A 10,644-nucleotide genomic window follows, 5' to 3' on the forward strand; every position below is an offset into this window, starting at 1 on the left:
TTTGAAAACTACAAATAAACGCACTTCCATATTCACCAAGTTTGCGGAAGGTCTACTAAATTTTCTCCGCTGGGCATATATAAATAAATACGACATATGTACATATGTACATATACATACGAGAATGTAAGCACTGATGTACGTGCAAGAGAACATCCAAACCCATAAGTATTGTAAATACTGTGAAGACATGGGGTATTAACTTGCTATTTACTTAGGCTAGACAAAAGATGTAGTAGTTGAGGAAATATTAATTTTTAAGCGTACAATTTAAATTGATTAGAAGAAAAATAAATGGAAAGAATTTGATAACAAAATATCAACCAAAACGTTTAAAGCACCTGTACCTATACAAATACATATACTGCAAGAAGTAAAATAAAAATTAGCAAAAGTATTGGTATTGATATACCATATTGTCTATAAATAATTTCACGCAAAGAAAACAGGGAGAGACAGTAAAGAAAACGCTATACCATAATCCAAAACCACACGACTTTCTTCATAATTTTTACTAAGCCATCATATGGGAACTCATGACGGATTGAGTCAAGTGAAATGGGCACGCGCTAGATACCATGTAAATTAGTTGGGGTCTTTGTGAGGCGCCTTTCGCTTATGACACATTCGCGTGTACGTATGTAGCTAAAGCTGCTGAAATGATGTAGCAAAAAAAGGATGATAACAATAAAATCGTACCCACCACTGACAGCCAAATAAGTGCGATAATAGTAGTTGATAAGACAGCGCACCGTCTACCAAAAATGATATAAATACGACAACAATAAAAATAGCAATATCAATAACAATAATTGCCAAATTTGATAAGCACGCGCATTCCGCTACTGATATGCCACAAAATCGGCCACAAATCAGGCCCAACATGAACGCTGACCATTTGCGCAAATTTCTTAAAATTTGGTTTAGTTCTTTGGCGGTAACGGTTCGTGGCGGATGTGAAACCTACTAAAGAATTCGCTTTTTCGTATTTAAATAATTAAAATATAAAATTTGGTATATGTAAATATGTGTGTTCTTAATATTTAATGCAACAAACGTTAGTAAATTCAAAAAATCAGTTTTACTTAAAAAATAAAACTTATCTGAATTCTCGATAACCTAAGGGCCGTTTTCTCAGATAACATTTATAATTTAGCTACCCTTCAAATACATTTTTCGAGAACAAAATTTGTTTTTAAAGGGCAAATAAAATGTAAAAGCTACTTCAGAAAAATAATAAAATAAAATCTAAAACTATAATTTGGTGAAAATTACCATAAAAGAAAAACATCAACAATATACCAAAAAAGATGACGCAAGGGAGAAAACCCAATAATTGCTAGGAGAAAAGCCACTGATATTGAAGGCCACTTATGACAAATCTGCTCGATTATATACGTAGATCTTTTAGGTCTGCAGTCAGAATGTAAATCTAATCTTTAGCGTCAAATAAATGAACACCTAAAGTTTTCTCTAGGAACAATGACAACCATTCCTTGTAACGTCTCTTAAATTGCATTGGAATCAATTTCCGCCATCCCTTAGCGGCGTTGTGCCATCTTCAGTGTTAGAGTCGTCCCCTTAGCCCTTGAAAGCCGAATTAAGTTGGGTAAGGCGACAACTTTTTTGACGGCATATTATTGTTGGTTTATCCTTAAATATGAACTGGTATAAAATTGGAACCTCTAGCAAAATATGTACATATGTTTGATGTTTTATAACTTTATCCTTGTCTAGCTACGGATTTCATAATATTGTCGTTTTAAGCAACCATCAGATTTTCAAGGCAACAATCTGCCCTGTCAAAACTTCAAAGGTCAGAGAATGCGTTTAGCTAAGCGTTTAACGCCGCCTCCGAACTGCCGATGTTTTTTTTTTTAACTTTCGCACCGAAAAACTATAATCGGAAGCTTGCCATTGCCAGTCGAGGGGTCGCTGCTACTAGAAAAAGCTTCTATGGATGGTGGTTGGAGCAGTAGCCTGAGTCTCAACGACATCCTTTAAGATTACATAAAAAATATGTTAGGGTCCCAGACAAGGGACGCACTTGGTTAATTAGGAGATCGTCCTTTGTGATACCAAAAAAACTGAATAGAGACCAATTATTACGAAATTACGAATACGACTAATTTCAAAGCCTGAGAGCTCCTCCGGGGTTGTCAGAAAGTGCGAGCCAAGGTGTTTCCATCTTATCCTCGCCAAGACTCGGCAGTCTAATAGAAAGTGCTAAGATGATTCCATCTCATCATCGCACAATGGTCTCTAAGAACAGCGTAAGCTGCGCTCGCCCCTGTAAACGAGCCTTATCAGGTCGGTTCCAACCCCCAGCTCATTAGGAAAGTTAACTACTACTGCATAATCTTTATCAGTGAAGGCCTTCTCCATCTACTCTACTAATGGGTGTAGGGCGGTACCCACCGACTGTCCCTTGCAACAAGCACATTGAGCTCTCGGCAGTCACGAGGAATCCCGTTTCTTAGTATGAACGTCAATTGATATCTCCAACGTTTTTAGCAGAAATGAAGACAGACTAATAAGCCTGCAGTCCTTAGGAGCACCGGCCTTCGGGATGAGCGTAACTCTGACGACGAGAAACTATTTGGACTGTGTAACGCTTCCAAACCACAAAAAAAATGGACAAACTCGTAAAAATCAAAAAACAATAGCAAAAATGTGGATTTCTGTATGAAACAAGAATTGCAAAATACAATCACAAAAAAATTAAAACTTACAACGTTAATAAATCAAGCTATAAAAGCGTTAAAAAATCGAGCCAAAGACTATAGTTTACTTATCGGTCAATAACTTGGCAAAAGCAATAGAAAACTCAATGCGTAATAAACCTAAAACACTTTGGCCAAAAGCTATCAAAGTGTTAAAACCAAATAGCCTCTTTATGCGTATACCGCACATGCCATTTTTGTTCTCGGCTTAGTAAAATACGCCAAATTTAATACACATACACTGCAGTGCGAAAGGGAGGAAGAGGAGGCACCCACATTTATTAGGCGCTAAAAATGAATTTCGGACTGAAACTGGCGTTGTTAATACTTGTAATCCACTTCAAATTACACGGACTACACGCGGCGACACTCATCGATCGCTTTAAAACGGCTATCAATGATATCAACAACAACAACAGCGATAACATAAACAGTAGTGCATACAAAAGAAATTATGTAGCGTTCGATAGCAGCTTTAATGAAGTGTATAATAATAGCAACAAAAAAATAATTGATAACATTAGTTCAACGTCAGCTGTAAAAACTATAACAAATACGACCACAAATAAAAATAAAACACATGATTGGCAAATAAACAATAAACATTTGCTGCCATTTCTCACAAACAGTAGCCGAAATGATAATGATTTTGTTGGTGGCACAGCTGATAATGCCAGTTCGTTAATCAATCAGACTGAACCGCTTTATGATAGTGATGGGAAAGTTATCAATGGCAACAGCAGTGCAAACAACTTTCTCAGCATTGATAAAATTTTAAGCGACGATAGCGATACAAAAAATATCAGCCATAGCAGCCATAACAGCCATAACAACAACAGCAGCAGTAAAGACATTGAGGGCTCTAACATCAACGATAAGCTCAATACGTTATGGCAATTTATTTCTACCGATCAACAGCTGAGTAAGCAGTCAACGAATGTTACCAAATCTCTAGAATCATCTCAGTTTAAAAGTGAGGAGGCTCCGGCATACTACCAATACAATTTCACCCAAAATGGCGGGAACCAAGATGCTGCTGCGGGTAAACCTCCGAATAATGTCACAAAGGGTGTCAAAGAAAGTCAACAAACGAACTCGAGCGAGCAGATAATTCCACTTGATTCCGAAGAGCAGCATACTGGCAAAGTAATTGAACCCAAAACTGCAGTGGATGACTCAGTGCCGCTGGAGCAAATTGAATGGGAGCTACAAAGTTTACGCGGTAATTGGAACGATCTTATTAATTCCTATGAAGTAAATAAAATTATGCAGAAATATAGAAGCGAGTTGAATAATTCTTGCATAATGGATAGCATAAAGAGTTCAATTATGTGGTGGGTCTACAGCAATGGTACTCTGAACCATGAATCGTGCAATAATAAAAGTAAGTATTGAAATAAATGCATAAGTGATATGTACTTATTTACATAATTGCGTATTCTTTGGCTTACGATGTATAGTGGCTGGCAAACAAATAGCAGGACGAAATTTTAAACCAGTTTTGGCTAGCTTTCTTTTGTTTATTTAATGTTTCTTATCTTTTTGTGAAAGCATAGCTCACTATCTAACGAAAATCATGCGAGTGCGAATTTTCAAGATTTGTACACAAATTAGGAAAATTTTACAAAATTTTCAATAAAAGTAAAAGCTTTTTAATCAGAATTTTGGTATGCATTAATTTTTAGTATAATAAAGTGCAAATCTGAAGTAGGTAGGACTTACCCTTGATTTTTGTAATTTTTTTTTTGCTGACGGTGTCAAGCATTTTCTTCCATAGAAAGTATGTTAAAAAATTTATTCATATGGAGAAAAATGCAAAACACCGTCGTAAAAAAATGCCAAATAATAAGGTAAGCGCTTGCGACTTCAGATTTGCACTTTGTTTTATTAAAATTTAATTGTCTACAAAAAAAATGGAGAAAGTCATTTCATAAGAAGCAATCCTGTGTTCACCAATCAGCAAACAGGGCATAACCACTTCTCACCAATCACCGACATTTTTCTCTTTTGATTGCCAGTCAAAATTGGTAGCATAACCATGGCCTAAAAAAGAGTTTTGATTCGAAAGCAATTTCGAAATTTCTTTCTTCTTTTTTTGCCGAGCGTAGGTTTCGCCTCGATTTTATCAACCTAACGTAACGTAACTAACTAATTACGTCAACTAACGTAGCTATGTCAGTAAATTTAAAGCTCATCAAAACCCTTTTTTCTTTTTTTTTGTAAGCTGCCACGGTCTAATGTATACTAAAGTTTTATGCCACCTCCGAGATTCAGTTGGATTTCAATGATACACTTTTTATAGCAGAAATTCATGCGAAGATTATTTGGAACAAGGCATCGAAATACGATTATTTTCGGCACAACAAATAAATACCAAATACTACCGGTTGTAATAAAATGTGATAAGCCAAATGAAATAATAAACCGCTTTGAAGAGATGATGTATTTATCACCTACATATACATATACATACATACATACATACATATGCATCTACTTTGAAGTTAGTCTCTTTCTCTAAATGAACTGGCACAACTCGCTTTAGCAAACATTGATGTCCGGTTGCACCAATCAATTATAGAATTTATCACACTATTAAAATTTAAAATAGTTCCCATTCCAATGGTGGTGGATAGTTCTTTAACTTACTTACTTTCTGCCTTGACATTGGTTAATGCAACTTCAATGCCTAAGAAGTGTACTCGTATGTATATTCCCTTTTTCATTCTATAGATATCTCAATAGTGTTGAATACTGCATGGAAAGCGCTGTGAGAAGCACACTTGAATAGTGTAAAGTTTTACACGACGTATGAGTGACATTTTTAATTCATCTTAAAGAGCTGCACAAGTGCATTTGATTACGCCTAAGCAATAAATGAGCAATTGCAGTAGCCACTGTTTGTTATCAGCTAAAAGAGTAGTTATTGAGTATTATTTTGGTTTTGAAGAGCAGGAGGGACACCAACAGCGTTATTTATGTATGCTTCAACCAAGCTCAAAATTAAATCAGACTTTTATATGCAAGGTAAAGGAAATGTTTTTTGATTAATCGACTTTTTCGGGACTTCCAAGATTTTCTTATGATTTTTTCGGGGTCACTCGAGATTTTTTCTGGACTTTTTGGATTTTGTCGGTATTACTCGGTGTTCAAAGTGGGATTTTTTTTCTCGGTTTTTGCCGTTTTGGGCTTTCCGAGTTTTTAAGTTTATTTTTTCGTGACCGTTAGTAATTTTTTGTTATTTGTTCGATACTTTTCCGGACTTTTCCGTAGTTTTGTTTTGGGAGTTTTTCGAGCCACTTCGTAATTTTCTGGAATTGTTTTTCGGACCGTTGGGGATTTTGTGAACTTTTGTACATTTTTAGAGTATTTCCAGATTTTTTTATGAATTTTTGGAGATCTCTTAAGTTTTTCTCTGGACTATTTGGGATTTTTTTCAGTAATATTCGGTATTCACTGGATATTTTATTCGTGACTATTAATTATTTTTCGGATTTTTGGATTGCTTTGAGTTTTATATTTTGAGATACATATGTATTTTCGATACTTCTCATGTGTCATTTATATAACAGTAATAAGTTGATGGCACCTCAAAGCTTAGTCTGACTTACAACCACGATCACCATTGGCTACAGTGCATACCCCCTATTTTTGATTAAAAAAAAATATTTTTTTATATCACTGAGTTATTCATCTTGAAATTTTTTTGAAAGCGTTCGGCATTTTATGAGCTTTTGAGATTTCATGTTAATTTCCAGCATACACGATACATACATACAATACACGATACAAGCAAACGCTATTAGTTTATGTTAAAGAAGTATTAATTTAATTTTGCCCAAACACATACTTTGGTAGTGCGAAATAAGGATTGAAAGTTTTGAAAAATAATCGATTCTCGAATCTTATTTAATCCTTACGATTCTTGGAAGCGAATAATCGACGGCGAGATTCGAATTATTCGATTCTAATCGATTATTTATTTCATTCTTTCTTTCACTTGAAAAATCTACAAAAGCGGCCATCATCCATAGCTATTATAATGAGTAAATTTTCACAATCTCACAATTTCACAATTCTAACAACTGACGCGTATCTAAAGATGTATGAGAAATAAGAGAATCGAGTTATCAGAATAGATTCTCGATCGATACCGAAAATTTATAATCGATTCTCTAAAAGCGATTATTTCGAGAAAAGCTTCGATCGCGAACACAAAAACTAACAACTAAAAAAAACTAAAAAACCTTTTCTGAATTTCAAATGTTTATTAAATATCTTAATAATTGTAGATGGTGAAATCTTTCCAGCGGTCAAAATCTACTTGGATTTCTCTTACAAGCACATTGACGATGACGATACGCTCTACAACAAAACTTTGGAAAATGAAACCCGTATGGGCCACAGTGTTGTTATTTTCTCAGCAGCACACAATAATCTAACACAAGTACCTTTTCGAACACTAACAACCATGAATACAACTTTGAAGTACTTGACGTTGAAAGGTAACTCTTTCTCGTCTTACAACGAGGAGGAACAAAACGAAGGTGAGTTGAGGAATGTTTGTTTTATAAATTTATAATTTAAAAATTTGTTTGCAACTTTAAGGGCCGGTTACTGAATATCTGGTTAACACTAATCTCCGGTTAAACATAGTTATCGACACTACCGACTCCCTGTTATATGCATGGAGTCGAAGACGATAAAGATGTTTAACGGCAGATTAGTGTTAACCAGACATTGAGTAACCGGCCCTAAGGGCCGTTTTCTCATGTAGGGTTTAAAATTCACTTTTCACTTTAAGCACAAATTTTGTTCTGAAGAAAGCTACTTGAGAAAACGGTACTAAGAATTAAAAAACACAACAAACACAGATTGGCTAATAGCTCAGTTATGCATACTTGGCGTTGCATGAGAGTTGTCACATAAGGAATCTGTTAAATGAGCTTTGCATGGAAGCGGTTACCCAACGCATAGCACTTCACATGTAGAAGTCTGTTGGGTAACTGGGCTATAACACCAACACTTACACTTACATAAACACTATTTTCAGCCATCAAACTTCTAAGTCAAACACTGCTACACAATAACAACACGTCAAATGACACTACACAAGTATTTGCTGGTAGCGAGACGAATATAACTGGGCAAAGAACTCTAACATATCAGGATTTTATAAAACGAAAAGAGTTAGAGATGCTTAATAGAAAGGGTAAGCTCTGATACCTCACAGTGGATTTTTAACTCTTTCTCAAACTGTAACGCCATTCAGATTCATTCAGAAAAGCCGTGTTTTTTTTCGATTTCCATTCTAACCTTAAAACTATTTACTTTGAAATGTGTGTAGGTATACAAACAACAGAAAAGGATATTCAATTTATAACGCTTCGTCTCATTTCATTTCACCACGTTTATATCAACTTCGGGTGGTCCGAGATCGAGCCTAGAGGTGGGCGCGGTCTATCGGGACCCGTGGGACCCACGGTGTTGATTTCAAATTGGCCAGGATAGGCGGTATTGGGAAGGTCTTAAAAAATTTGCGGGCTGAACGGGACCAAAATCCTTTCCCGACACTCGATAAATCCGCAAATTCAGAAAGTCTTCCTTAAAAACGATTTATGAAATATGCACTTTTTTGTTTTATTGAGACTAAAACGAACTGCAAAGCAAAACAAAATAATCGTTAGATGCCAGATCTCTCATTATTATTTTTTTATTATTTAAAATTAATTTGAAAGACATGTGAATTTTTCTTAGTGATAGATTTTGGGGCCCCACGGGACCCGCGGTACAATTCTGGAAAACATTGGGATGGGGGGCTTCGGGACTTAAAAATTTAATTTCGGGATGGGCGGATTAAATATTTAGTCCCGTGCCCATCTCCAGTCGAGTCCTCGGTCAGCGGATTTTTTTTTTCATACACTTTTTTCCTTTTTTACTTAATTTTCTTTAAATTATTAGATTTCATGGTCTTTAATAGAAATATAGGTATTTTTACAATTTTATTACATATGTAGAAACTTATTTTATTTAATTTTAATAAGTAAAATATATTTCTTTTATTTCATTAAATTTACGTAAATGTATTTTATTTTTAGCTAAATATTTTTTATTTTTTCTATTTAATTTTCTTTTAGTTATTACGTTTCATTGTCTTAAAAAGAAAAATATATATTTTTTTATTCAACTTAATATGTATTTAGAAACGTATTTTATTTATTTTTTAAGATTTTATTGTTTTGAAAAGAAAAATATATTTTTTGCAATTTTAGTTAAGTTTTAGACATAATATATATTTTCTTTTTTTATTAAACATGTTTTATTTTTTAATTAAATTTTCATCTGGTTTTAGAATTTATTGTTTTAAAGATAAAGATATATTTTCTTTTGTTTAATTTAATTTTTAGAATCTTATTTTATTTTAGCTTTTTGCCTTTTTAAATTATATTTATTTAAATTTTTAGATTTTGTTTAGAAAATAAAATATTTTTTAACAGCATTTCATTTTCGCTATTATTTTCTTCTTTCTTGATTTATTTTTTTTTTTCTAATTTAATTTTTATATTGTGTTGTTTTAAAAGGAAAAATATATCGTCGTTTAAAGCACCAAACCGCGTATCGTCGTTCTGCAAAACCGCGTAACTGACATTTTTTGCCAAAAATTGGATTTGCGCTCTTGGCTCAAGCCTTATCCTTTCGTCCTGAAATATACTAGTCAGAAATTCGATTGCTTTATAAAAAAGAGAACCATTTTGAAACGTGAGTTTTTATACTCTCTAGAAAAGAATTTATGTAATCTCACTTACGCGGTTTTGTACTTTAAACGACGATATACAATTGTGCATGTATTAAAAAATATTTTTATTAATTTTTGCTTTATTTTCATTTTGTTTTCTTTTATTTAAAAGTTTTTATTGCTAAAACTTATTGATAAAAGGTTAACAGCACAGCGCTAAGACCTCCTCGTTAGCAAATCTTTCACTTTGTCTTTCGAAAGACAGTAAAGAGCTTTCCAGATAAAATTGACAATTGTCTTAAGCAGGGATCACACGATTTGTATATTTGTACAGATTTGTGCATTTTCACCGTCACAGAGTGATGTTGTTTGGAAAGTTCTTATTGAACTGAACTCATTTTCGCTAAAAAATTTCTAGACAACACCACTCTGTGACTGTTTTTTCGATCCACCCTAATGTGCATACGTATTGTATAACAAGTATTTAACCACAGAATTAAAAAGAAAAAAACTTAAGTAAATCGTGAACAGCTGCTTAAATAATAATACTTATGTAAACAACAATGAATTTGCCACCGTATTTTGCTAAAGTGCTTTTTATATTTTCAAATTATGTCAGGGTCGAGGCTTAACAGCAGGCGTAGTGTTTATTTTTTCAATACTTTTATCAAGGCGAATTTATATAAGGTGGTGTTACTAGCTCAGCTGATTTTGTGTATGTGTTTCGCCGCACGGCTTCTGATTTCAAATTGAAAAATTTTGTTTGAATTTCTACACACACTCTTACAGATTTTGACAGTTTATGCCGCCAAAGCAAAAACAAAATACATGTACATTTTTGTTTTTGTACTCCTGCTATCACCTTATATTAATTCGCCTTGACTTTTATAATTTCGGAGACTTTTTAGTTGATTGGCGAACATAAATGGCAAGGCGAATTCATACTAAGTGATAGCGGTAGCGCAAAAATAAAAACTATACTAATAAACTATACGCGCAAGAACAATAACAACACGAACAAAGTAACAACAAACACATCATTTTGTACAAGCAGTACAAATTCGCCTTGAAATCAGCAGCTCTGCTTATATAAATTCGTTTTGATAAATGGTTTAAGTTTTTCGTATATCATTACTACCTACTCGAAATGAATATTTGACTAACCTATGCAAAAATAATAAATAA

At 33.8% G+C, this 10,644-nt stretch overlaps 2 protein-coding genes across 4 annotated transcripts in view; one reads left to right on the forward strand and one right to left on the reverse strand.

The window, feature by feature from the left end:
• The first annotated feature begins 754 nt into the window (after positions 1–754).
• Positions 755–10,644, forward strand: part of Toll-9 (toll-like receptor 9) — a 24,644-nt gene continuing 14,754 nt past the window's right edge. The window contains exons 1-4 of one of the 3 annotated variants that reach the window (XM_017630310.1): positions 755–1,057; positions 2,515–4,107; positions 7,016–7,270; positions 7,777–7,935. In XM_017630310.1, the coding sequence (XP_017485799.1) occupies positions 3,018–4,107; positions 7,016–7,270; positions 7,777–7,935 (1,504 nt within the window). In that variant the 5' untranslated portion in view covers positions 755–1,057; positions 2,515–3,017. Of the gene's footprint in view, positions 1,058–2,501; positions 4,108–7,015; positions 7,271–7,776; positions 7,936–10,644 lie in introns of those variants that run through there. The other 2 variants (XM_017630312.1, XM_017630311.1) reach the window with 2 other exon arrangements.
• The window catches only part of LOC108374324 (phospholipase A1 1), a 5,303-nt gene continuing 5,192 nt past the window's right edge, over positions 10,534–10,644 (reverse strand). Inside the window, exon 5 of the mRNA XM_017630313.1 lies at positions 10,534–10,623. The gene's annotated coding sequence lies outside the window, so the exon portion shown is untranslated. The remainder of the gene's footprint in view (positions 10,624–10,644) is intronic.

Source organism: Rhagoletis zephyria, unplaced genomic scaffold, assembly GCF_001687245.7.
Source record: "Rhagoletis zephyria isolate East Lansing unplaced genomic scaffold, Rhagoletis_zephyria_1.1 Rzeph_scaffold_07595, whole genome shotgun sequence".
Taxonomy (NCBI): Eukaryota; Metazoa; Arthropoda; class Insecta; order Diptera; family Tephritidae; genus Rhagoletis; species Rhagoletis zephyria.